The sequence below is a fragment of the Cladophialophora yegresii genome (assembly GCF_000585515.1).
Source record: "Cladophialophora yegresii CBS 114405 chromosome Unknown aczIN-supercont1.2, whole genome shotgun sequence".
NCBI classification, from domain to species: Eukaryota; Fungi; Ascomycota; class Eurotiomycetes; order Chaetothyriales; family Herpotrichiellaceae; genus Cladophialophora; species Cladophialophora yegresii.
Window position 1 is genome coordinate 3,525,993 of NW_006913046.1, and position 26,169 is coordinate 3,552,161.

General features: G+C 53.3%; 10 protein-coding genes across 10 annotated transcripts; 5 read left to right on the top strand and 5 right to left on the bottom strand.

The window, feature by feature from the left end:
- Positions 1 to 1,951: 1,951 nt before the first annotated feature.
- On the bottom strand, positions 1,952 to 2,560 carry A1O7_03188 (uncharacterized protein; the record flags this gene model as incomplete). Its single annotated transcript, XM_007757214.1, has 2 exons — positions 1,952 to 2,297; positions 2,352 to 2,560. 2 exons carry the CDS (start codon positions 2,558 to 2,560, stop codon positions 1,952 to 1,954), a joined length of 555 nt encoding a protein of 184 aa, XP_007755404.1.
- Positions 2,561 to 6,084: 3,524 nt separating this feature from the next.
- On the top strand, positions 6,085 to 7,097 carry A1O7_03189 (uncharacterized protein; the record flags this gene model as incomplete). Its single annotated transcript, XM_007757215.1, has 3 exons — positions 6,085 to 6,139; positions 6,193 to 6,779; positions 6,882 to 7,097. 3 exons carry the CDS (start codon positions 6,085 to 6,087, stop codon positions 7,095 to 7,097), a joined length of 858 nt encoding a protein of 285 aa, XP_007755405.1.
- A 616-nt stretch (positions 7,098 to 7,713) lies between these two features.
- On the top strand, positions 7,714 to 9,294 carry A1O7_03190 (uncharacterized protein; the record flags this gene model as incomplete). Its single annotated transcript, XM_007757216.1, has 1 exon — positions 7,714 to 9,294. One exon carries the CDS (start codon positions 7,714 to 7,716, stop codon positions 9,292 to 9,294), a length of 1,581 nt encoding a protein of 526 aa, XP_007755406.1.
- Positions 9,295 to 9,783: 489 nt separating this feature from the next.
- A1O7_03191 (uncharacterized protein) lies at positions 9,784 to 10,663 on the bottom strand (the record flags this gene model as incomplete). Its single annotated transcript, XM_007757217.1, has 2 exons — positions 9,784 to 10,449; positions 10,505 to 10,663. The coding sequence occupies 2 exons, from the start codon at positions 10,661 to 10,663 to the stop codon at positions 9,784 to 9,786; spliced, it is 825 nt and encodes a 274-aa protein (XP_007755407.1).
- A 1,946-nt stretch (positions 10,664 to 12,609) lies between these two features.
- A1O7_03193 (saccharopine dehydrogenase [NADP+, L-glutamate-forming]) lies at positions 12,610 to 14,109 on the bottom strand (the record flags this gene model as incomplete). Its single annotated transcript, XM_007757218.1, has 3 exons — positions 12,610 to 13,581; positions 13,635 to 13,927; positions 13,977 to 14,109. 3 exons carry the CDS (start codon positions 14,107 to 14,109, stop codon positions 12,610 to 12,612), a joined length of 1,398 nt encoding a protein of 465 aa, XP_007755408.1.
- Positions 14,110 to 14,736: 627 nt separating this feature from the next.
- Positions 14,737 to 15,442, top strand: A1O7_03194 (uncharacterized protein; the record flags this gene model as incomplete). The annotated part of the gene is made up of 2 exons (XM_007757219.1): positions 14,737 to 15,342; positions 15,404 to 15,442. The coding sequence occupies 2 exons, from the start codon at positions 14,737 to 14,739 to the stop codon at positions 15,440 to 15,442; spliced, it is 645 nt and encodes a 214-aa protein (XP_007755409.1).
- A 367-nt stretch (positions 15,443 to 15,809) lies between these two features.
- Positions 15,810 to 16,852, bottom strand: A1O7_03195 (uncharacterized protein; the record flags this gene model as incomplete). The annotated part of the gene is made up of 2 exons (XM_007757220.1): positions 15,810 to 16,725; positions 16,791 to 16,852. 2 exons carry the CDS (start codon positions 16,850 to 16,852, stop codon positions 15,810 to 15,812), a joined length of 978 nt encoding a protein of 325 aa, XP_007755410.1.
- A 1,313-nt stretch (positions 16,853 to 18,165) lies between these two features.
- A1O7_03196 (uncharacterized protein) lies at positions 18,166 to 19,989 on the bottom strand (the record flags this gene model as incomplete). Its single annotated transcript, XM_007757221.1, has 4 exons — positions 18,166 to 18,509; positions 18,699 to 19,673; positions 19,732 to 19,850; positions 19,916 to 19,989. The coding sequence occupies 4 exons, from the start codon at positions 19,987 to 19,989 to the stop codon at positions 18,166 to 18,168; spliced, it is 1,512 nt and encodes a 503-aa protein (XP_007755411.1).
- A 1,313-nt stretch (positions 19,990 to 21,302) lies between these two features.
- A1O7_03197 (alpha-ketoglutarate-dependent 2,4-dichlorophenoxyacetate dioxygenase) lies at positions 21,303 to 22,459 on the top strand (the record flags this gene model as incomplete). The annotated part of the gene is made up of 3 exons (XM_007757222.1): positions 21,303 to 21,446; positions 21,544 to 21,753; positions 21,809 to 22,459. The coding sequence occupies 3 exons, from the start codon at positions 21,303 to 21,305 to the stop codon at positions 22,457 to 22,459; spliced, it is 1,005 nt and encodes a 334-aa protein (XP_007755412.1).
- A 1,026-nt stretch (positions 22,460 to 23,485) lies between these two features.
- Positions 23,486 to 24,472, top strand: A1O7_03198 (uncharacterized protein; the record flags this gene model as incomplete). The annotated part of the gene is made up of 1 exon (XM_007757223.1): positions 23,486 to 24,472. The coding sequence occupies one exon, from the start codon at positions 23,486 to 23,488 to the stop codon at positions 24,470 to 24,472; it is 987 nt and encodes a 328-aa protein (XP_007755413.1).
- Positions 24,473 to 26,169: the final 1,697 nt, after the last annotated feature.

The following is a 26,169-nucleotide window of genomic DNA, read 5'->3' on the forward strand; positions in this document are numbered from 1 at the left end:
AAAGCGCCGTGCATAGCGCAACGCGTCACAACAGGGACGGGGACACTCTGGATCAAGAGGCTTTAGATGACATTGTGCAGCCGGTGAATCCAAATTGTAAAAGCGCGGCCTAGAATCTAACGTCTTCAAGTTCAAGTTCCCTATTATTTGTGGCCAGCACAGCTTGTGACCGACCGAGTCCTGCCGTGATCATGTCCACTCCCAACCCTGAATACTAACTTAGGACTTCCAGATTCATCTTGAGAAACGGTTGCACTGTGCCTTTTGGGCTTGGCACTTTCATATACACCTCGTTACACCCTCGCATTTGCCTCGCGCCAAATTCCGCAGCTTCGTAGGGGGTTCATCTTACATTCAGTCCAGTAAAACAATGAAATTCACACATCAGCCAGATGACTGGTTGGTGTTTCACATATTGTTCCCCGTACATACTATACTTATATATGGACGTACTACTGGAAGGTTCAAGTTACTGACGATCCTCCAAGCAGTCGTCGTGTGTCGGTGAATCCAAGTTCAATTGATTGCGACACTCGCAAACTACTACCCCCTACGGAGTGCTACATACTAACTGCCCACCTAGCAGTTTCAGAACATTTGTTATCATTGCCAATACTACAACTTGTACAAGAGTGCCCTTCGTCTCCCCCAAATGTCAGCCTATGTAAATGTGGTAGTAAAGTAGTTCCAGCCCACCTCAACTCAGTTCTAGCTCAGTCTCAGCTCAGGCTCGGGCGGGCCTGAAGATGGGCTAGCCTGGGCTGGAAGTGAGTTGAGGTGGGCTCAGGTGGGCTAGAAATGGTTCTGAACCGGATTAGCAGTGGATCAGACTCAGGCTTCAACCGACTCCGGTGCTTAAACCACGCTGAATCGCCTGATCTGGTCCAACCAGAGTCAGCCCAGGCCACCCCAGGCCAGCCTGCTTCAGACTGCATTGAATCACTAAACCAGGCCGAGCTCTGGTTAGAACTAGACGTAGCCTACATTTATACTGTACTAGTACATATTCAATCTGCATTGATGTAGTCGTGCTACTATTAATGCTACCCTGATACGAGTGTTGAACGGGGACCGAACTGGGATCGAGCTGGGATCGAGCTGGTGTCGAACTGGAACCTAGTAGTAGATCTTAAAGTACATACTTAGTATCCGGGTCTTTAGTGAATGAATGCGGTATGAATTCCGCCCAATTAGGAAGTCTACCTTCTTGATTTGGCTTGAAAATCAATGTTTCTCGACACACCAAGCACGGTTACAAGGCTCACAGGATGTTTGAGCCGTTTGAGGCAAGAGCGACTGACGTTGCAGCGGCCCTGCCTGCCATGACGTCTTTTTGCAGCTTTGAAAGGGCATTTCATCTCGGTGCTGAACGTGGTGAACATCTCTCAGCCCTCATCTTTCCGACGGAGATGCTGGTAACACGGGCTTAATGCTAGCGATATAGTCCAAGTCCCTACTACTGTACCGTACTTAGTATGTCCCATTGAGCACCAAGGCTTTCGGCGAAGATGTCGGTCGGAGCGACGACACGGGAGACATTCTCAATCAACTTGCGTTTGAAGGTGGCATTGCAATGATTTATCCAACTCATGACATTTTAATTTACCATGTACGAAAGGCAGATCAAGGACTGGTGTAGATGGTGGTCCTTTTGTGTGCTAGCTTCTGATCAATGCGAAGGGGATAGATAGGACACGCGTGCCATTCCTCAATGCATTCATTTGCTCGAGGTGAACAGCCGGGCAAGTGAAGGTGAAAACGTTACAATTCTAGAAGAAATCAATGCCACGCATACCATCAGGCGTGATTCCGGATATCGACCATCGCCTTCTTCTGTCCGGAGCGTCACCTTTCGTACAAGTCGAAGAGGAGTGTCCGGCGAGGACCCTCATTGACAAGAACAGTTCCCCAACGTCGGATCCCTCGTCACAGAGAACGAGAAGTCGAAGTTCTAGAAAAAGACATCGCCGACCAGCGTCGCCAGACCCAGAAAGGACGCCAGGACCATGCCTGACAGACCGACGGATGAAGCAGCCGCAGAACCATTCTCTTGACCAGCAGAGCCATCCGCGCCATCACCACTGCCACTTCCGTCGCCTTCGGGGTTGTACCCGGTGACATTGGCGATCTGGCCAACGTCAAAGAGAGTCTGGTTGCCGCTCAAGCTGCTCGGGTGGCCCGTACTTCCCGGAACACACAGTGAGAACTTCTCCTGCCCATTCAATCCGAATGCTTGTTCGGCGACCGTCCGCCAGAGCGAGCTAATGTCGCGCAAATGAGAAGGTTGATACCATAGTCTGCAATCGGCTGTCTCGTAGACGAATTAGAGGGGAGTCTGAGTGTCATCGTACTGCGCAATCGCGTTGAAGATGTTGACTTGAACGTGACCATTGTTCACGTCGTTGCGGAGCTGCAGAATCTGTGCATTGTCCCACAGGTCCTTCAATGCTGTCTTGTTCGCCTGTTCGAGCAAGTCCGTGGGGGCCTCCTCGTAGAACAACTCGACGTATTGTATCGCGTCGGCAAAGGGCTCGACTCTGCTGCCCTTGACACAGCCCATGGCCTGTCCTGGCCCGTTCTGAGGTCGGCCACCAGCCACGATTGATTCCACCTTTCCCTGGTACTTGAGCAAATGCAAAAAGGCTGTACACGACGAACCACAATATCCGTCGCCGAAGACGATGATGTTTCGCGATACCAAAGGGCTGCGGCGAAATGACGGAATTGTTGGCGTAGCCTGAGACGACAATGGAGCTACTCTGTTCGTCGTTGGGAGCATCCGAGGTGTTCAACTGGATGGGTGGGTGAAGTCGTCACCGTGCACCTGTACGGGGCCAAAGAATTCGTCCCAGTTTTTAAAAGGATGGCCGCTGTCATTGCTAACCGACCTGGCATCGAACAATGAGTATGCCCCAATATATATATAGGGCAAATGTGGCATTGTCAGGTTGCTCTTGTTCGGCTTGCTGGGCCCGGGGAGTAAAATAAGTATGTCCCGAGGACGTCGATCTGGAGATTGTCCCGTCAGTGAAGTGCATTTCCAAGGTTCGATCAGCTGACATACCTGGGGATTTGCACGAAACTGCGCACCCAGATAGGGCTCGATTATCAGAAACAACTGCTTGAAGATGTCATATGCAACTAATACAGTACCGCCGCCATTTTGACTGACATCCAAGATCAGATGCGTCTTGTCTTCTCGCGGCACAGATCCAAGAACTTGGCGAGGCTTTGCTGTACGGAGAGCTGAGCTGTTTCAGATATCGCAGTGACGGACAACACGGCCACACTTGGCTCATTTTCCAAGAAATACCCAGCAAGAGACGCGTCGCTGCTGATCGCTATGGCTGAGGGATACTGCGGTCGCAGACTGTTGGGGTCTTGAACTCCACTCGACGAAGGTTGTGTGGCAGTGGGGGAGGACGACGTTTCCTGCGCCATGGCGCCTTTGCTGTCACGTTGCAGAAGGACTGGTAGAAGCTCTTACCGTTTACGAGCCCCCGAGAAGTCATAGATTGGAAACGCTTCAAGCGGAGAAGAAACTTCGCTCCCGTTCTTGAATTCAACAGTGATCAAGCATCCATAGAACCGTGGCAGTACTGGGATGTAGAAGTACCCGAAACCGGAGCCGTCAGGTGGTGCATTGATGGAGAAGAACAGTCGATGGTACCTAGGGGGCAGAATTAAGAGCGGCAATTGGAGGCGTCCAAGCAACCCACAGTGCATCCAAATCTTGGTGTGTCATGGTCTCGTTGAAAGCCTTCTGACTTAGCCATGTTGCCACTTCCGTTCCGTTGATTTTGACAACAGGAGATGGATCCCAGCCTTCCGCTGCGCTATTTTGAAGATCGTCTTCGTCTGCATCAGTCACCTGCTCATATCGAGTTCTTAAGAAAGCCCTCACCATACAGATACACTTCCGGCAGCTTCTTGCCATCCGCCGAGACAGAGACGAGGCTCCCGAGTGGGTTGAAGTACGCGAAGGCACTGTAAGCGTCTGGCGCAAACGTGGAATGACCGTCTCGAGCCGAAGTGATTATGTCAACCAGCTGCCATTCAAAATCGATCTCGCTCGTGATACTGCCGTCTTGCACTTTATCGCCGAGCTTTGTAGTTCTTCGGTCAAACCCACGGGAGGAAACGGCCAGTCTGGGGGTAGATCTTTCAACCAGGCGAGACTACTCTGCCACTAAACCCAAGCCCTGAGCCCACTTAGGAGAGAGAGATCGCATCCTCCTTGACCAAAGGGACAAATTGTTGACAAGCATATGCGAGGTCTGGTGACACTCGAAACCCGGTCACTTTTCTCCGTCAGTAAAGGCCGTGCTGTAGCATCCATACCTGTTCCACTGGAGGCAGCATACTGGCTCTGCAAGGCGGAGACTCGAGCACAGGGCTCGTCGGCAAACGTTGGATCGGCGCCTGTGGTATTCGACTGCGACCGCGCTGTGGCAACAAGGACAACTTGAAGTACCCAAAGGGTCTTGAAGGCTGTAAGGGACACCATGTGCGATCAGTGCGAGGAGGGTTGGTGCCCCTAGACGGGTCCGACGCAGGAAGGTACGTTCCTTATAGTCCCGCGCTCATATTCAGGGGTCCGTGGTAGTAAATCGACAAATCCTGCCCCAGAAAATTGTAAAGTGATGTTGCCCCTAAGGATCCTGAATGACACAAGAGCCTCAGCTGGGGACTCTCCAGATTCGCAACGTGCATCCTTCGGTCCTTCAATGAAAGCTGGCGAGTAGAATGGCAGACCATGTTGGGCATCACTGGGTTGTCACATTTGACCATGGGCTAAATTGGAGCCACGCAGGTCTAAAGGTCACCTTGTTCGGCTATAGCCTCACACACGCGGCTTTCGGACCCGCCGTAGGCTGCGGCACCAGCTCAAAAACAGAAAGCTCGAAGCTGCTCCGGCCTCAGCCACCAACGGAACAGTCCGACAATTTCGTGGCCACTCAACCTGGTCACCCAGCGACAGCGTCAAGCTACTCCGTGAGAGTCTGGAGATCATATGGTGGCACGGACATCAGCCGCTGCAATGCCAATTTGCCAGAGGACATTGGAGAGTACCGAGATGAGCCTAGTATGTGGCACAGCTAGCTGTTAAGCCTGGCGGGAGTATTGGTTACCGAAAATCTGTATGTCATGCCATGAGCGTAAGCAATGGTGTAGTATGTGGCGTGCGCAAAAGGCGATTGGTCTTTTGTAGGTGCCATCGCTTGAGGCTCGGTGATTGCTCAGATGCTTCCATTTGCCTTCTGCGGCCTGGCATGGTGAACAATCCTGCCTCCTGTAGATCTGATGGCGTTGAAAAAGCATATCCCCAGCACTCGGAAACGGTACGGTCGGCCTGCACCACATCCGGGACAGATTGTGAAGGGCCGAGTGCAAACGCTCAGATGTGTTGATGCTCCTCTTGTTTACCGCGCTGTTGCTGACCAGTGGGGGAGTGTGGACCGCATATGCTGAATCATCCGCCATATTTCCGGGCTTACCTGTGGAGCTCTACCTCGTGGAGTGAACAAAGCTCAGGTACCCGGTAGGTGACGGATCTGGTTATTGTGAAAGCCAGAGTCGGATTAGCCCAGTCACTGGCCGACAAGCCGCGAACTTTTGACGAGGATTTCGTGTGCAACGTCGTATTTCCCGGACGGTATCCTCTAAACGATGGAGAGCGCAGATCGATTCTGCATAGCCAATAGGAGTAGGGCATTTGTATGAGCCTCGGCAGGCTATCCTCAGAGAAGGATTCGTTCTTGATGACGGTCAATCGCCCCTGGCAATAGAAGAGCGGGAATTCTTTGGGGCCCAAGACAGGGACCGTTCCAGCTGGGAACCGGGACCAGTACTGGCAGCTTCGACTCTGATCAGCTGCGGACACCTCACGCTCCACAGGCCAAATGGCTTCTTCTCCTGTTGCGGGACCCAGTATGCATGGCTATTATAAGCACAACGGTCGGCCACCCTAGACAGACCTACAAGTGCAACTCCTTCATGAGACGAAGTCAAAATTGTCCAGAATTCTCCTGCAGTTTCTCTGTCATTTCCTCCGCCCACCGGTTGTCGTAATCGAGTGACAGAATGGCGTATAATCAAGGTCCAGGCGACTATTATCCTCAGCAGCAATATGTTAGCGGTAAGCGAGTCGGCGCTTGCTCAACATCATCCCACTAAGACTAAGTGTGATAGTCCCTTACCAGGACCAGAGCCAGTATCCGGTTCAACAGCAGCCGCCGCAACAATACCACCAGCAGCAACAGCAATACCTTCACCAGCGCCATGCTTCTCAGGGAGGACAATCGACGTCGTTTGATTCAAGCTGGCACCAGAGCGTGGATGGCATTTCCTATTCAATAACCAACCGCGACGCAAACTCGATCTTAAATGTCCGAATTCCACAAGGAGTTGTGATCAAGTCCAAACCTGGGGCCATGATTCAAATGTCCCCGAGTATTAATCTCCAGGGAAAGATCAAGTTCAGCATAAGGAAGATCTTCAACCCTAGCGAGATGGCAGAATCATTGTATACTGGACCAGGAGAAGTGTCGCTGGCCCCATCGCTGTTTGGTGACATCACAGCTATCCCCATCAATGGCGACAAGGGATGGAATTTGGGCAAGGATGCTTTCCTAGCGTCCACTGGTGAAGTCGTCAAAGAAAGCAAGGGTCAAGGGCTTGGAAACGCTCTCTTCAGTGGGGAGGACCTGTTCGTGTGGCGCCTTAGTGGAAGGGGCACGGTCTGGGTGTACTCGTTCGGCGCGATAGTGACACGAGATGTAAGTGCTGGCCGGCCTCGGGTACAATGCGGTCTTTTGCCCTTCTTGAAGCGCCCTGGCCGCCCTGAATGTGCTCGGGGACCGCGTTGACAAGACTCACAGCTCCAAGCGAATGAACAACACATCGTCGACAATGGGCACCTCGTTGCCTGGAGCTGTCAGTACACGATCGAAGCGGCCGGGAGTTCAAGAATGTCTGGCATGAAAACCGGAGAGGGACTCGTCTGCAGGTTCACAGGCCCAGGGAGGATCTATATTCAGACCAGGAATCAGGACGAATTCTCAGAATGGGTGGCCGCACAAGTTCCAAGCAGATGAGCGTGTCAGAGCTGTGAGCGACAGGGACCAAAAGGGTTCATCAGTTATGAGGAAGGATAGCAAAGTTTGACTAGTCGGTTCGCTTGAATGGGGATCGTTCATTTCTAGCGGTGGTCGGTTGGTAACTCGTACCTGAGATGGTCATGGAGAGCGTTCCCCAATTTTCGCGTGACCAGGCGCGTTTGGTGGGGAGACTCGAGAGACACTTTGCCTAATTACCTAATTACGCCTATGATGCAAGTAATAGCCGTGATCGCCTGGTATCTCCGTCCGGATAAACACCTTTTCCGGTATCCGCCCTTGTCTGCTGTCATTATCGAATCGGACTTGTGTGACACAGTTCACCTCCGCTTCACTTCCGCTTCGCCTCGATATTGTGCGACTGCTCTGCCGTCAAGTCCACGGTTGTCCCCAGTACGTGCTACGATATCCATACACGGTACATCGTCACCTTGTTCCGAGTCCTACGAGACATGAGTACGTTAGCAAGGCCGACCTGATTGCGCCTTGCCTTATCCCCAGCCACCATGTCATTACCCGTGCCTGCGTCCTCGAGCAGGTCACAGTCTCGCGCTCGGCGGTATGTGATCTCTGGTGATCATGAGAGAACGACAGTATGCTTATAGACCATAGGCGGCCAGGGACCCCGACCCTCAGCAAACGCGACCTCATAGGTACCGCAGGCCAAGCGTCATGGATCTCCAGCGTTATCAACCTCCTCAATACCATCGTGGGCGCCGGTGTCCTCGCCATGCCTCTTGCCATGTCACATATGGGTATCTTTCTGGGAACAGTAGTCATACTGTGGGCAGGAGCTACGGCGGGCTTCGGACTCTACTTACAGACACGATGCGCCCGATATCTGGAACGGGGGTCGTCGAGCTTCTTCGCCCTATCGCAAATTACATATCCTAATGCCGCCGTCATCTTCGATGCTGCGATTGCTGTCAAGTGCTTTGGAGTGGGAGTCAGCTATCTGATCATTATTGGGGATCTGATGCCGGGTGTGGTTCGGGGTTTCGCTCGAGAGGAGGACCTAAGTGCCTTTATGTTCGATCGCCATTTCTGGGTCACCGCTTTCATGTTGGTGGTGATCCCATTCTCGTTCCTGCGACGGCTCGACTCCCTGAAGTACACTTCCGTCATCGCACTGATATCGATCGGCTATCTGGTTATCTTGGTGGTGTACCACTTTGCGGCACACGACACTTTGCCCGATGGGCACTACAAGACACCACTACGGATCTTCAAGTGGGCTGGCGCAGTCCCGGCTCTCTCGTCCTTCCCAGTCATCGTATTCGCCTACACCTGCCACCAAAACATGTTTAGCATCCTCAACGAGATCAAAGACAACTCCCATTTCCGCACAACAGCCGTGTTGACCGCTTCCAACGGCACAGCGGCTTCAATCTACATCCTAGTCGCCATCACAGGATACTTGTCCTTCGGCAACGAAATCGGAGGCAACATCGTGGCTCAGTATGCCCCGTCAGTGTCCACCACGATCGGACAAGCCATGATCGTGGTCCTGGTCATGTTCTCCTATCCGCTGCAAGTCCACCCTTGCCGAGCCAGTGTCGACGCGGTCCTCAAATGGAGACCTTCAGCCAAATTGAGAGCCAAGCTGACCCCATCGGCCACACCGAGCTCAGTCGATTCGAGCCCTCCACGCAATATCCCCTTACTCCACCCTGCTAGGCAACAGCGGAACACGGAGATGGGCGAGGCAAGGTTCGCGGCCATCACCACCGCAATCATCATCCTCAGCTACATCGTGGCCATGACCGTGTCCAGCCTCGAAGCCGTGCTGGCCTACGTGGGCTCCACCGGCAGCACATCCATATCCTTTATCCTGCCCGGGCTGTTTTATTATAAGATCTCGTCGCCGGACTCTCCGCTCCATCAAAAGCTCATCAAGGAAGAAGACGACTATGACTGGGAGGGCAACGACGATGCAGGAAGCACCAAGTCAGACGACGACAGGGCCACTGCCACTGACGATCCACAAGAGGGCGAAGGGCAGGGCCTGCTTTCGAACTCGGGCATCCTGAGCATAGGCGGGGTGAGCCTGCTGAAGCGGACTAAGAACTTTCGCCGGAAAATACTCCGGCGGTTGAGTCTCGCGCTGGCAATATACGGCATCGTCGTAATGATTGTATGTCTGATCACGAACACGTTTTTTATTGTCGCACATTGAGCGAGTATCTCAATGAGATATATTGGGAGCGGAAGCTGCGGAGTTTGATTTGTATGGCGGGCGCTATGGGATGAGATTGGGAATGGGATGGGGATTGGAATACTCAGTGAGAATTATACTGTTCACTTGGGCCAAAAAGTACGTGCCATTTCTGCCTGGCATATAAGACGAACTCATTTGGGTGGAATTCCTTGTGCTTTCCGCTCGCAACCATAGCTCATAAGAAGGATGAACCCGTAACACCAGACTTTTGCGCCCTCGATTTGAGTCCTCTTGCATCCCCCTTCAGTGCTAGCAGTTGAGAGTATAGAAGCTCGTGTTGTACAGGATCAAGTGAAGGCCAGGCTCAAAAAGCTATTCGTCGTGTTTCTCCTCTCTGGTCCTTGCGTGTTGTCCATCTAGGCCTAAAATGCATCCACATCCAGCCCCTGCCAGTCTGCCCAATCATGAAAAAACCGTCCTTGACCACCTTCGAGCTCCTCACCAGATTTAGTTGTTGTTCTGGCTGTTCAAGATCCTCAAGATTGCCAAGAACAGGTTAAGAACATCCAGATACAGGCTGATGCTCGCAGCAATCTCCTCTTCGACGTGATAATGTCTCATAACCAATTGGGTGTCCACCAGAATATAGCCGCTGAAGATTAGTGCAGCAACAGCGCCATAAACAGTCTCCATGGTCGAACTGTGAGGGAAGAAAGCAGCCATGAAACCAAAGATGATCAGGATCCACAGCGCGCCAAACAGGTAAGGCATCCAGCTCGTAAAATCGTACTTGGTCTGGCAAGCGAACACCGTCAGGAAGACGAAGATGCCAAGCGTGATGACCAGCGCTTCGATGACAATGCGAGACTCGTAGAAGGATGTGATGACGCTGATACTGTATGCCTCCAACGCTGTGAAGCCCGCCAGGAAGAGCATATTTGTCGGGTAGGACTTGCGTTTCCAGAACGTGAGGAGCATGAAGCCGATGGCGCCGAACAACGACACCCACATCATCCAGCTGTTGGATTGGATCCAGGTCCTGTAGCTGAGTGAGAAGAAGGAGAGGGAAGATAAGCCGGCGGTCAGAAGGATCTGGACTGTGAGGATGGTGTAGACTTTGCGGATGAACTGCATGCGGATGTCGAGGGTCGCCTCAGAGACGGAGCCGCCGAACTGCGAAGCGTTAGTACTGCAATCGATGCCTGTCGCGGAAACGAAACAGACGTACCTTGAAGTCATCGGGGACATTGTCGTCCTCAGCCCTGGGCGTGCCGTAGCCGACATCGCTGGGTCCGGCGGCCTGGTAGCCGGGAGGGGCCTGGGTGTAGTGTTGTTCATCGAACGAGTCGCGCTGCGGAGCAGGCTGGTACTTGGTGCTGGATGCCATCTTGGTGAGAGGCGCTGCCGACGACGCGCAGTGGAGGTATCGACGAGGGTTGTTGTGGGATGGGAAGGAGCGGACACAGTAGGAAAGGAGGATAGAAATAGTGGCGTGGTTGATGCTGCGGATGGTGACGGTGACGCCTGCGCAGCGCCCGGGCGAGGCGGCGAAGGTTCTAGTCACACGGTCCAATCATGCGCCCCCTCAGCAAGCATGGCCGCGCCAATCACGTGGACCGTCGGAATCTCCCTGCTTGGCCATGGGCCTCGACACGGCTCTTGCACGCTTGAGGCAGCATTATTACTCAGTATGGTCTTCTCGTGACAAAGTACTCACTGTGTACATGTGAAAGCCAAGCAACCTTTTCAACCTTGCTTCGCCGCGACCGAGCTGCTCCTGCTCAATCCCTTCCGCCGCCCTCTGACTCGACTTCATCAACTTGCTTTCTTCCAGAATCGCGATCACGAGAGACTTGCGTCACAATTCCCCGCCATCTAGCACTATCATATCCATCCACAGCTAACGAAGGGCTATCCTAACTTGTCTCGCCTTGCTAGGAGTGTTGATGCTTGCACTACCTTGTGTCACCCCTTCATCTAGTTAAGCTTGCGTTCAGTAAGAAGCTGGAGGTCTGTCTCATAGGCTTCACCCACGCTACTGTCCTGAGGAGCGTCAACAGCCGTCACCACCACACGTGGTCAGAAACGTGATGCTGGTACGGAGTATTGTGCTCCACCTTCATCACAAATGACTCGATGCATAGATCAGGCGAAGCCAGATGTCCTCGGAAGATATACCAGGACGTTGAAGGGACAGTGGCCGGTGGGACGATGACTGCTAGAACTTCACTCTGTTACAATGCATCTCGGCTGTTGAGTGTCGATTCAGAAAGGCATTGCACTCATTCAGTCAGAGAGCAGTGCACCATGCCTTCAGAAAGGTGGGATGCGTAGCCCGCGAGAGCGAGGAACTACTCCGGATAGTCGGCGCTTTCTTAAATTGGCGGCATCTTCGACAAGCTGAATCATAGTCTCGTAGTGCACGGTGACGGGTTCCGTGCATCTCATCGCCACACTGAGACTATCGCTCTGGGCCGCTCCCGACTGTACAGTATCTTGATCCTGCAAGATGAGATGAGCATACCCGATGGTGTCGTCCAGGTCTGCCAGCGTCCGACATATTACTAGGCAAGATAAAGTATGGAGGGTATACAGTATGATTCAATAAGGAGTCCAACTTGCGCAAGCAGAGCTACAGTATATGACACTCTGCGGTGGCGGTGCATACGCTGCCATTTGTGGAAGTAAAAGACCCGTTATCCCAGGGCCTCATGGCATGTGGTGCTCAGTGCGGCCTCGGCCGAGTACAACTCTGGTTCGACCTGGATGCGAAATACGTCAAAAAACAAAAGGATACAGGATGTAGAAACGGCAAAAAAAAAGTGGGCTGCTTGCGCCGACCGCGACTCGAACGCGGGCCTCGAGCATGGGAAGCTCGAATTCTACCCTTAAACTATCGGCGCTTTGAACCCCTCGATCTGAGGATGATATCAGGACAGAAATTGCCGATAACAAAAACATATACGCTAACTATCCTTTTGTCCCCGCATAGCCTGCTTTGGAAGGTACTTCCGCTCCCTCAAGTCCCTCTGCTGACAACGTCCATGGAGTACCAGGGTATATACTGAGTCCTCAAGAGGATTTGGAGGTTTCGTGGTGATCACTGAATGGGAAACCCGGAAAAGTCCATGCAACCGCTTCCCCCAAATTCCAAATGCTGCGGTATCTTCTGGATCCTCTGATCTATCTCCGATTCTGCCTTAGGGGTACATAGACCTCTCCTGCGCAGCCCTTCAAGCGAGGCCTCTACAAACGACTTTGCGCCCAAGGTTTAATACTGCAGAATAGCCATGACAGTGCGGCGGCGCGGCTTAACGCGCTGGTGCTGGACCCTTACTCGATCGTCTTCTCGGTCAGGAAGATGCCATATTTCTCCCTTAGCTCGTTCAGCAAGGGCTCCGCCAGATCCCACTTCAGCGGCGCCAATACGCCTCGCTCTTTAATTCTGCCATCCAACACCATAAGACAGGCCAAACCACAAGGCACGCCGACCAGCTTCGCCATGGAGCTGTAGCCATTCGGATCACCATAGTCCACCAGTGTACTCGTCCTCGTCTCCTTGCTGCCGTCTTTGTTCTCAATCTCGAACTTGTGCTGCAGCATGACCATATCTCTTTCGCCTTTTTCGTACTGCATTTTCTCCTCCAATGTGGCACAGAGGGTGTCCAGGGGGTTGCCTCGCGGTTTGATGGGAGTGTCGGAGAACAAGCCGAGCCACCTAATTCCTGAAAGGATGCGGTCTTTCTCTGGGTTGTCCTTGAAGCTGGTCTTGGAGCTGATAGCCCAAGCGAGGTCGAATTCCTTGCTGCTCGTGGCGCCAATGATCTTCTGTGTGGCTTCAGCCCAGGTCAGAGGCTTCTTGTCTGGGGAAGGCTTGAGGTAGGATTGCTCTGCCTCGGAGAGGAAGCCAATGTCGACTAGCACCTTCACGAACTCGGGAAATCCTTGGTATCGTAGTGTGCCACGAATCACAGTCTCAGCCTCTGGGATGTTGTACTTTTCTCGGTAGGGTGTAGAATCTCTGTTCGGGTATGCGACGAAAGCGAAACCAGGGTAGATGAAGTATGGTTTCGCGCTGGCCATCAGCTCGGGACCGGGGATTTCCTTCACGGAGCCATCCTGGTAGAATTTCGCGCTGTTGCGCAAGGCCAAGAGTACGCCTCTACTTGACCAGGAGAATTTATAGCCCAAAGGGTTGTCACTGGCTTCCGGTGCCGGTAGGCCGCCGCAATACGAGAGGAAGGACTTGATCTTGCCGCCGGCCTTGTGGACTTCTTCGATGGTCTTGACGGCGTATAGGTGGTCCTGACTGCTATTAGCTACCCCTGTAATCAACCACGGTTGCGTGGAGGACGTACAATGCCAGGATCCAGGCCAATCTCGTTCATGACTGTGATGCCAGCCTCTTTGACTTGATCTTCCAGCTCCAGCATTGCAGGCGAGACATAGCTGGTAGTGACAACGTTCTTCTTCTTTCTGATGGCAGACTTGATGACAGTAGCGTGGTAGGTGTAGGGGATCAGACTAATTGCCAGATCCACCTTTTCCATCTCTGCATCGAGGGCCTTCTCATCATTGACATCGAGGGATATGGGTCGCGTGTTCTTGATGCCTTCAGACAAGTTCTTCGCAGATTCAAGTGTCCGACAAGCTGGATCCCGTCAGTCAAGCATCTTGGGTGTAGCATTGAGTCCACTGACCGACTGTGACCTCGACGCCCGCATTTGCGAGGATCTCGACCGTAGGTTTCGTGACAAAACCGGCACCGAGAAGGAGGGCTTTCTGGGATGTATAGCCCAGCTTGGACTGGATGGTCGTGATGAAAGAGGCCATATTCGTGGTTTCGAAGCTGGTTCTCGAATTTGAATGATCAATGTAACTAACAGCAAAGAGAAAATGAGTCGAACTGTCTGCAATATTTCTCCAACTTCAATGCGCGACAGAAAATTGCACCAGGCACGAAGCCGATGACGGAGTTGGGCGTGCGGTGCCCCTGTTCCTGCCCCTCCACGCCTCCGCGTTATCTTCACGTGGTGATGGAGGTGGTGGTAGATGGTGAGTGCCTTAGTCAGCATACCTGTACACTTGACATGTTCTCCTGCTGGCATGAAGCTCTAGCCATAGCTTGACCTCGTATTCCAAGTAGGCTACGGACATGATCACACGGTCACGAGCTATGAACCTTTCCGTCCGCAACTGGAAGCTTCGTCACTCGTGACTCTTTCCCTTGCGTTTCCTTCCTCCGACCATCTCTCCCGTAAATTCCGATATAATCCCTCGAGGATGGGTGCTTCCATTCTTGTGAGGCTCCAAGCCTACATAGAACCTCTCCTTCTCCTGAGTATTTCAATATTTTACTTGCCGATAACATTCATTTCTCATCCCTTCCTGCCTCTTGTGTCTCCATCATCCTTCCGGTCGAAATGGTTCGAGAACTTCTGGCGGGTGCTGGGCCCCAAGATGGCGGCGAATGAAGTCCAGGTCAAGCATATCGGCGAGCTCCTTTCTGGGGCGCACGGGAAGGTCCTTGAACTAGGGCCTGGTGCCGGTGATCAGATGTTTCATTACAAGGCCGGCCAGATTGAGATGCTATACGCCGCAGAACCAAATGCCTTCCTGCACGGAAAACTGTGTGAAGCTGCGGAGAAATACGGTCTGAGAAGCAAGATGGTGACTCTGGAAGCGGGTGCTCAGCCCGGGAGTTTGTTACCAGCACTGAAGGGAGCCGGTTTGATCCCTAGCACCACCTCAAGTCTGCTAGACGAAGGTGTCTTTGATACGGTCGTGGCAGTAAAGTCTCTGTGCTCAGCACCCCAAAAACAACTTGCGGCGACGGTCGCCGTGGTCCAGGCTCTGCTGAAACCTGGTGGCGAGTTCCTGTTCTTCGAACATGTTGACAACAGCACAGACGCAATCACCATATCCTACGCCTGGCTCGTAGACTGGATCTGGCCTGTGTTCATGGGCGGCTGTCGGCTGAATGGAAAGCTCGATAAGGTCGTTCTGGGAATGGGAGGCTGGGAGGAAAGGACAATAACCACTGTCGGGGACTTCAAAGGGCACGAGGTATGTCTGTTCGTTGTCGTGGTATATGACTGGGCTCGATACTGATGCGAGCAAAACCCAGGTCTTCAGGTATATCAAAGGCATCTGCCGTAAGGCTTGAGCGGTACAGTTTGCCTGTGTGTATGAAACAGCAAAAGGAACCGTGAGGAGACTCCATCACCGATTTTCTCATGCTGGTCCGGCAACATACACACACATCCTCCTGAAGACTTGGGAGAGAGACACGACTTGGTTCGGCTGCTGCAGAAGGTTTTCTGTGATGCTTGCCCCTTGCCTTGTGTTGGGTGTTTCAGTGTACCAAGCGCTCAAGGCAATCCGTGCCGAGACTGGACCTGTAACGTGGACTCCCTCCGTCGCTGTGCTGGAAGTTGCATCATCCTTCGACAAACTATGCATACTTCTCTGTAAGACCGCAAGCCGCGCTACGCGGTGCCTGGCGATTCCACGCTGGCCACAATCAGTACCGCTTACGCCAATATCGCTTCTTTCAAAGGCTGTTCCATCTCGTACTCGATCTCCACTCGCCCGCGAGGCTTCTTCTGCGGCTTGGGAGTTTGCTTGGAAACACGCTTTCTCTTCCTGCTGGCTTCGGTGTCTTCATCTTCTTCGCTTGATTCGCTCTTGTCCTCGCCGTCGGACTCCTCAGTATCGTCGTCGGCCTCTTCATCTTCTTCAGGAGACTCTCCGTCAAGCCAATCGTCAAAATCTTCCATCTCTCTCTCCAACTCATCTTCACTTTCTTCCAAGTCAGAGACGTACTCTACCTCGGCCTCTCTTTCCTCCTCGGCTTCATCCTCCAATTCTTCCTCATCTGCCAACTCGTCACCCCTCTCTTTCCTCTCCAAGCCGCGAAGCACCTTCTTCCATAAGCCTTCATCAATGTTTATTGGTCGGTCACCATAGGCGCCACTTGTCAGTCTCTCCATCAACTCTCGCTCAATTTCCCTCTCCACCTTAGCCGCACTTTCCGCTTTCCGTTCTCTTGTCTCCTCCCTTCTTCGAACCTTCGGGGCTAATCGACTGACATTCTTCTCACCCAGTCTGGTCTCCTCTTTCAGAATCCTCGACTGCCGAATACGCACTTGCGTCAACCGGGTCAAACGCTGTTTGCACTTGTGAATGTAGAATCTCGGCCAATACTGTAGTTTATCGTCAATGGCCGCAAGAGCCTTTTCGTAGTTGTTTGGCAGGTTGATCTTTTCCCACCATTTCGAGGGCAGGTGTGTGCGTTCGGGGGTCTTGATGAAGAGGCATAGCGCTCCGCTCTCGGGATCCGGACGAACCGTTGCATAGCGCGAATTTGCGAGGGGGCAGGATTGACGATTGCAGAAGCCTGTAAGATTGTATTCGTTGCGACAGAAGTTTTGTTCTTTGCTGCTGAGTCTAGAGGTACGGGGCGTTAGCATGCAATGCCTTTTGCGGTCCAGCGGTGTGCACATGGGTCTTACTTTAACTTGAAAGAGCAGAATTGCTGGTTGATGACCTGCCACACTATCTCGTCCGACGACATATTGGCTTGTTCGGGGAGAGAAGCTGGCGTGGAACTACAGAATGACGAGAGGAGTGGTGGCGGACGGACGATGTAAGTGGTGGTGGTCCAGCAGTCTGGAAAGCGAACCAAAAATTTCTGGCCCGGGGAAAGCAAATCTGCCAAGAAATGCCTTATCGCTTATCGGGGTTTGGCACTTTTGCGTTACCCGCGTCACCGCGTTCTCAAGACATGAATCAAAGATCTCCGGCCCTGACCACTTTCTGGACGCGTATGGACGTCTAGGTCGGGTCGGTGTTGGTCAAGATGTTCAATAGGGAAGCAGCCCTGTTTTCAAATCTCGCCGAGCGCCACGGACGGTGCTGCAGCATCGCCAACGACAACTTCACACTGATTTCCCTGGAATAAAGGCACGAAGCTTGCTTGCCTCCATGTCCTGTTAGCACGGGAACTGGCTATATAAGAGCTGTGAGAGCTTCACACGTTACGGAGAAACAGGTGTCGACGCTCGAGCTGGAAAAGAAAGCGAGGAACGCGTGCGTTGATTTATTGAAGAAAGCAGCGTCGAGCTGGTGACGACCCTCGAGTTATTGTCGGCATAGTTGGTTGAGCCCGCTTGATATGAAATCACCATTCCCAAATATCAGCGTGAAACCTCTTTGGCTATATGACCTCGTTGCATCTTTGCATCGTACACCTCGAAGACTCCATTCATCCAATGTGTGCTCAGCCCTGAGGGAACATACACCATATAGGAAAGGCTCTGCACAAGATATGTGGTTTGCGCGAAGGTACAGCCGAAACGACGGTCCTGCGCCGTTCCAGTCATTACGTGGAGCTCAAACCTTTGCTGTCGGTCACACGTTAATCACAATGCAGCACACACGCACTCGGTGGGAGTTTGACTTCGATGGAGGAGGAATCGGGCGTTTGCCTATCTTTCTTGGTGGGTAAGTAATGCTCTGCAGGGAGCAGTGCTCCCTCGAGATAGCGTAATGAGAACTGGAGGCCCTAGAAGGGAGCCGTCAACTTGCTCTTCATATAGCATCGAAGCGCTGGCTCGACTGAGAAGAGCTAGACACAGGCATGATCCCTAAACTGGCTTCTCTGAGCAGAGGTGAGGCGGGCTGGTGCTCCACACCTGCATTCATTGCTCTTTCACCAGGAAATGGGTCAAGCCTGCAGCGACACAGGCATGCATCTGCGCACACAACGGTCCGATTCGCTGGCACCTGGCTGGCTAGTTACCAAGCATCCCGGAATGGGAACGTATCAGCGCCGCCGGGGATAATTGTTGTGGTTCGCAACGCAAGAGACGGCCAGATGAGCATCATTTAGTCTTCGACCTCACCCTCTCGTTCTTCGAATCTCAGGAATGAGCTTTCGGCAGCGGTGTGTTCGTCCAGAACACACTCCCAAGCTTTTTGAACAGCCTCAAGCACACTGTCATCGAACGCAATATCGTGCGCCCGCCGGCCAAACACCAAGACCTGCGGCGAAGGTTTCTGTAGTGATGGAGGTCTAGGAGTCCCACCAGGAGAGGGCTCACTTTTCCGATAAGACACAGACCAAAGAACTGCATCTGTCGCACTGGCAGTCTCAAGGAATGCCGATACCGCAGCTTCAAGTCGACTTTTGGCAGCGTGCTCTTCCGACACCGTGGAAGCATACACAATACCTAGAAGCAGACACATCAGCCAAAATTCATCGTATCGGTGGCTGCGAGTAAATCAGGGGAAATATGGATCCATCAGGTTGTCAGAGGATGATTATCAGCAAGGCACAGAGTGCTCAGGCAATGTAGATAAGTATTCGATTTTTGGATCATCATGAGAAAGGAGGGTAAGTAAAGGGCTATTGGACTCACATTGACCTGCCGGACACTCCCCCGTGTCCTCTGAGTGAACCTGAAGATATATGGGATTGTTGCTAAGACCATCGTCGATGAGGACTATTGCGACCGCAGGGCTGGGCCCATGCTCAGAGGTTGGAGGGAAAAGTGAGCTCAGCGGACTGGCGACCACATTGATGGATCTCCAAGTCGTGCTGGGTGATTGCTGACCTGTCGAAGAATCAGTTAATGACGGAATATCGTCTAGACTGCCAGCCACGTAGCGAGACCGGACTCGTGTGCCGTTGGAAAGAGAGATTTCGACCGCTGGAGCGTCCTCCTCGTTTTGTAGAGGTACGTGCAGACTTTTCACTCCGTGACCCAACAGGTAGACTCCTCCACCCACAGCTTGGGTCCTGCAGGCCACCTGTGAGATCTCCGAGGTTCCACCATATTTTGGTATCACAGCACCAAATCCAGGGCCGAAGTAGCCCATGGACCTCAAGTGTCTTCTGATCCTTGCCAGCGCCTGGTTGAACGGCATCGACTCAGCGTTAACAGGAGACAGTGCGAGTGCGAGTAGAGGCGACTGTAGCGACACTGGGATCTTGAACTTGTTTGATATGGCTGCCTTGAGTGACATGCCGGTATCTTCCTCCTCGGAGCTTGGTGCTCCCTCCTCCTCTTCTTGAAGCACGTATCGAAGGAATTTCATCAGGCCACGCTTGTCCTTCATTGACAGTGACTCGTCGTTGAATACGTCCTCACGCGTGCTCGGAATCTTGTGCAACTGTCCATTTCGCAGGACCCACCATGACCCAACAGCGAGGAACTCCAGTTGAGTATGGATCCGTGACGAAACCAGCGTGGGAAGGAAGTCGGATTTTGCGTATATGATCTGGGGGTTCAAACTCAAGGTGTACGATCGTGAAGGTCCCAGTGATGTGACGGAGGGCGTCGCCTCAGCTGCGGCTTTGAAGATAGAGCCATCTTTGTAGACTGTGCTGTTGGCTGTAGTAAAGGTCATCAATGAGGTCTGGCAGGAAGACTACAAGCGGGAATCGCCCACAGTTCCGCAGCTCCTGCACCCAGTTTTCTGCGTCTTGCAAACTCAAGCCGGCATCATCGCCGCCGTAATAGCTGTGGCGGTCAACATGTAGAATCCTCTTGCCCGAACGCGAGAGTGACCTAAACCAGATGGCTTGGTCAGTCAGTCGAGAGGGTCTGGTTGACGAAGGTGGGAGGAAACCCACAAGGCTAGAAGGGACTGTGGGATGCTGGTCCCAGCAATCACCAGATCCCACAGCTCATCGCTCAAGGTCTCCATGGTCCTGAGTGACTATGGTCTGTAGTCAAACGCAAAAAGTGAATGTCTGAGACTGCAATGAATAAAGTGGAGTAAACTGGTATCTTAGAATCACGGCAGGTTTGCCGAGCGAGACGCCTACCCTCGCGCTCACAATCCGTCGTGTCCATCCCAGACACTCTAAAAATCCGGCAAGAATTGATCTCTACGTGCTTCGACGCCTCGATAGGTGATTTTGAAAGCATGACAGATTCCGTGGAGTATGTGTCCACTCGAAGCTCCGCATGATGATTTTCCTGTCCGCAAAAACATGGGTAGTATTTACAGAAGCCAAGATCTTGAAAAGTATTCTCAGCTCACAAGCTCGTCAAGCTCCCTGTTCCTACCGATACCGCAGGAAATAGTCAGCCCAAGGACTGCCACGCCTTAAGCCAAGAACCTCCATGGGAGCTTCGAGGTCGCTTTCGGCGCCGAGTCAGTGCTTGAAGACGCCGAAGTCCGCAACACATAACGGCCGGTGGCTTCTAGTGATCGGCGCAAGCATAGTGTATCGCAATAGCCAAGACACCAGTGCCCAGAAATTGCACGATCGGACGCGATATATCGGCAGTCAAATCATCTCACCGGTGCCACATAGTAATTGGTAAGAGAGTTACATCTCAAGCTAGCCCAGTCTGAGTATCAAGGAAGGCCAAGACTCTGATGCCAGGGTACTCCAAGCGGACAGCACTCCACGCATACCACCGTAGTCCTGTACTGTGGGAGGAGAGCTATGGCGTCTGAGCTGTGACCTGGGACCTGGATGAGCAGCGTGATGCCAAGCGATACATCTCCTCTCCACCCCAACTTTCCCCAGGTCTCCAAACTCCCACACGTCGATCCTGCTCCCGAGGCTGGCAAGCCATCATCGCAGTCCAACTGCCCCGCCGACTCCGGCTAACGCGGCTCCTTGCGTGCTGTTCATCCATGGGCAATTGAACCAGACCAGGCCGGTGATGTTTCATGTTGCCTATAAGATTCCAAGGTCATTGATGCGCTTATTTACAGCCAGGAACACGGGTCCTCCACATTCGCGCCCCACGCTCCTTTGTAGGTGACTCGACGAAGCCCCATCTCCGTAGCCAAGCACAAAAGGCAGTGCTTGACCACGCCACGACACGAGAATCTCAATACCAGACCGTTGTAACTGCGCGTCACCGAGATACATCGAAATCGACGACTCACATCAAACAACTCTGACAGAAAAGCAAAAGAACAAGATCAGCTCAGGGGAATCATCTGACTTCACATAGTAGAGCTTGTGATCAGAAGCACCGCCCAAACTCGAGATCACAATGGGCAGCTATTCTGAAGAGCCAGAGTTCAAAACTCTTAGTATCAAGAAACTTCACCCTACCTTCGCGGCCGAGGTCGAGGGCGTCAACTTCCAGAACCTGTCCGATGAACAGTTTCAGGAGATTTTTGCCGCTATGGCCAAGGTAGGCACTACCTCCTCCCGATGCATCTGCAACATTTGGTGGTCTGCTGGGCGATGTTGGCTTCATTCAGCACTGACATTGTTGACGCTGACGACAGTATGGCGTTTGCATGTTCCGCAGCACTGGTCTTTCCGACGAAGCGCATATTGCATTCTCCAAACGGATTGGTGATCTAGACACAATGAGACGGTACATGGTTGATGGCCGCAAGCCGAGATACGGGCACTACGAACTATTCGACGCAGGAAACATTGACGACCAAGGCGGCGTGCTAGATCCCAACAGTCCGCGAGCACACTACGGGAAGGTACGACGGTCGAAGTTTAGTCCGTCTCTGAAATGACGCTGATGGTCTCCTTCAGGGAAATGCTTTGTTCCACGTCGACTCTTCGTTCAACCCTCGACGTGCGAGCTTCTCACTCCTCCGCGCGGTCCACATCCCTCCACCCGGAAACGGCGGAAACACCGACTTTGCTGACTCCCGCACCGCGTGGGATGAGCTGGACCCGGAGTTCCAGAAGGAACTGCTCGAGAAGGACTACACCGTCAACCACTCGATCGCGCAATCGCGAAAGCTGGGCTCGCCGGAGTTCTTCAAGGACCTCGACCCGACCAACGGCGGCGTGATGGCCCGGCACCGCCTCATCCAGACCCACGAACCCAGCGGCCGCCGGAACATCTACATCGCCGCGCATTCCCACTCGATCGAGGGTCTGCCCAAGGAGGAATCCGACGCGTTGATCAAGAAGCTGCTCGACCACGTGACGCAGAAGAAGTACACCACCAGCGTCGAGTGGAAGAACCCGTCGGACATGATCATCTGGGACAACAGATGTACTCTGCACCGCGCAAACGGGGGCACGTTCGAGGGCAAGTACAAGCGAGATCTGCGGAGGACTACCGTGCATGATGACAGCAGCACGGCTTGGGGGTTGAATGAAAAACAGGACACGGACGACTGGGTCGTCAATCACTCCGCCACAAAGGCCGCAGCTCAGACGCAGGTCAAATAGGCAGAATAGGTCAAACAGTTTGCGTGAGTTATGGAGCAACCGGCGACCGGCGCAATCATTGCTATATTGCCAATATCGAACATGCATGCCATGCCATGCCTGCCGTGACAAAAGTGACGGTTTTTTGTTGGCTTGTATGGTTGTATGATTGTGTGTGACTGTGTTACTGAGCCAAATACAGTATCACACGGCCTACACCGTACTTAGATCACTTCCAACCATTCCGTCCGTCCAATTCACTACCTTCCATATGATCCCCCCCTAAACTGCCAAACGCCACCGTGAGACACAGGAATGACGGTCATGCATTGACCACAAACGCCGCCCGAGAACCTGCTGAACGATCCTGATATCTTGGTGCATGACAGTCGCCCAAATCGCCACATCGCTGCCGACGCCGATGAGTCCTAAACGCCTCAAAAAGGGGCCAAAGCCTCGAGTCTCCAAGGAGTCATGCCGATGAATCGTGGGCCAAGGATTCAGTATTCCCCGCGCGACCATGACCGTGACCGCGAGGCATCACCTCACCCGACCTCACTGACGCTGCCACTGCCTCCTGACATTCAACTACAGTGACTGACTGTGCGGGCGTCTTTGATCCCAGTGCCTGCGCGCATATGGCGGTACTATATATATGGGTCTTATAATCCCTTCTCACCTTGGACATTGATACCCCTATTTCGGCATGGTCGGATACACAGCAGGAATAGAGACGACGACGACGACTCATTCCGTACTGTACTCTAGTCTACAAGCCTGTGGGCTACTACCTGCGTACCTCAGCACCGTGCGGTAAAGGCATGAGTGCATGAGTGCATCCAGCTGATTCCAAGTGCACAGGCCATGGATGTTTCAGCACCCAGCTCTTCAAACGCACTCGATTATCCTGCGGAGATCAAAGCTACGCCCCAACCCACTCCGCCGATGCTAGCGCCAAGAGAAGTTGTCGTTGGATCTTTGAGATCCCTCCACCGCATCGATCTACCATCCAGGGCGGCCATTGCGAACCCGGCGACCTCATCCAACATGCTTAGGGAGCCTGTGTTCCTCGAAAACTCTCCACACGAACCAGCACCCGAAATGGACATGAACCGAGTACTGATGGCAGCTCAGTGCGCCACCACCGCTCACACCCGTGCTGATGCCCAGTCCACGACAATGTTCGATCTCCCCACCGAACTGACCAGCCAGATTACAGCCCAGGTGGACTACCACGACGCAACGTCCTTCCGCTTAACATGCAGGTCCGCCCGTGACCTGATTCCCTTCAAGAAGGACCTGGCCGTCAAGCGCGCAACCCTCAGGGCATGCCTCCTCGCCGCCGAGAGGGCCGAAAGCCAACGGCGTGTGGAAGCCTGGCAGAACGCGCACAACTGGGCGGCGTTCTTCCCCCGGTCTGCTGGCCCGGGAGGCCCAAATGAGGGCGTGACCAACCTGCACAATAACCGGATCACGCCCGTGGAGCATCTCAACTGTTACGCCTGCCTGCGCACGCTCCCGCGCGGTAAGTTCCACGTTGGCCAGACAAAGGGCCTTCGGAGCCTCGGGCACAAGGAACACGCCAAGCGGTTCTGCGTCGATTGTGGCTGGGGAAAGGGAATCTGGACGCGAGGCAGCGCTGCTGGACGCGGAGCCCAATGCGTGGTCGTTTGTCGGTTCTGCGGTGGCCTGAATCGGGAGGCCGACCCCCTCTGCCGGAGGGAGCGCGTCTGTTCCATGACGTGTTGGTCACAGGGGCTGTCTTTCCCGGGCGGGGATGTCGCTGCTCTCGAGCAGAAGGCAGAAGTCGAGGACGAGCAGCAGCAGCCGCAGCAGGACTGGAAGGTGCCTGTGTCGTCGTCGCCAAGCGGGACCGGGACTCTCTCCCGACGTGCCAAGTGCATGCGGTGCTGGGCCAATGACCACACCGAGACGCTCACGTCGAGTGAGCGCTCAGGCCTTTGTATGGCTTGCCAGGCTGGACTTGGGCTAGCGGAGATAACGCCCGACGAAGTGGAAAGAGACGTGGTGTGAGGCACGATGAGGTGTGTGGGTACCTATGGATGCTGGTGGAAACATGCGAGCAGGACGAGTGGACTGACAGCACCAACCGCGATGCACACAAAAAAGTATATCTTATCAATTGCGTAAGGCGGGATGGGACATCATGGATTTGGCGACGATTACTTTTCCGTTGTGATACCCGTGGCTTTGGTGTTTGGGAGTCGAGATGAAATCCCTTCGGCTCAATGAAGTAGTCATCTCCTGCTATAATGGCTTGTTTCGTATTTGTTCAGCCCAGGTTCTGTATCCGAACACGTTTCAAGATGCTTTTATCCCAGTGCCTATAACTGGCACAAGCGGAGACGTTCCGTCGATGGAGGATCAGTACCATTGTCGACGCGGTTAATCCGGTCAAAGAGAGACTCAAGAGCATCCAAATCTTGCCCGGAAAATGGCTCCGCAATATGACTCCGGATGAAAGTCGACTCACTTGAAACTTACGACACCGAAGACTCGGAGTCTGGCGGTCTGTTGTTGTCAAATCCAAACTTCCATGCGGCGTGAAACTGTAACCACGAGGGATGAAAGAGCCATGCTCAGTTGCTTCTGTCGGTTTCAGAACCGTACTGGAGCTACAGGAGATCTCTTCACTAAAGATGCACACGGTGAGGAAGCTCAATCTGAAGTCCACTTAGACTTCAATCAACTTTGTAGCCCTTTTTCTTTTCGCATTGTCGGCATTGCAGGAAGTAGGTCTGATAGCGCGCCGAAGACCGCCTCAGAGTTATTGCATGAGGAAGTTCACGATAGCGTTGCCTTCAACGGACGTTCAACTCACTCCAAGGTGAGGTGTTCTTGCAATCCACGCAAAGCCGCCCAAGAGACGTTCGGTCGCAGCTGGCGCGAGGCAACGGCATTGTCGCGCCATACGCTATTGAGCCGTCTTCGGTACCTTGAGACTGTCAGCAAAGCAACAGCACCCGAGTCGTAGGGGGTGAAGGGATGAGTGAGGCACGAATCAGCTGGAGAGAAAGCGGATGGAGGTACTGAATCACGTGCATGGATTAGATTATGCATTAGTCAGTCGCACCAGTCGCACCGACATGGTGACTAGCTGTCGACTGGATTAATTCGTGTCTGGTGTCAAGAACATTCCTCTCGAACTCCTTGCACGGTGTCATGGGCATTGCGGCTCATACTGTGGGATGGCATCCAGACTCGTGTGAAAGCAGCGGCGTCGTTGTCGACCTAGTCCTGCCAGTCCATCCTCAAGCTCCATCCCATGTCGCACCCGATGCAGGCCATATCAATATTGTTGCCCTTGCTGCCCACGCATTCCATCCACATCTTCCCTCGCAGCGAGTACCCTGGTAGTGCTCGAAGTTGACTGGTGCAGATCCGACAGAAGAATCGCACCTAAGGGCTTCTGATCACTGGACGTTTGGCATGCGAGCCGACAATCCACATTCACGTGCACAGTCCTCTTTCGTCCACATCGTTCTCGCGGACGACGCTTACTTTCCTCGACTGGTGGCGCTTCATTTTCTCAGCACCCGAACCCATCACTCCCCGCAGAAGGCGTTCCAGGCCTGGGGCCAGTGTCGAACGGGCATTCTTGGTTGCCGGATTGTCGGACGGAACGATCACGAGGTAGCAGCCATCGAAAGCCGGATGGTTTCGAATGAGACAGGTCGTGTTCCACCAATGCGTGGCGCATTTGTGGCATT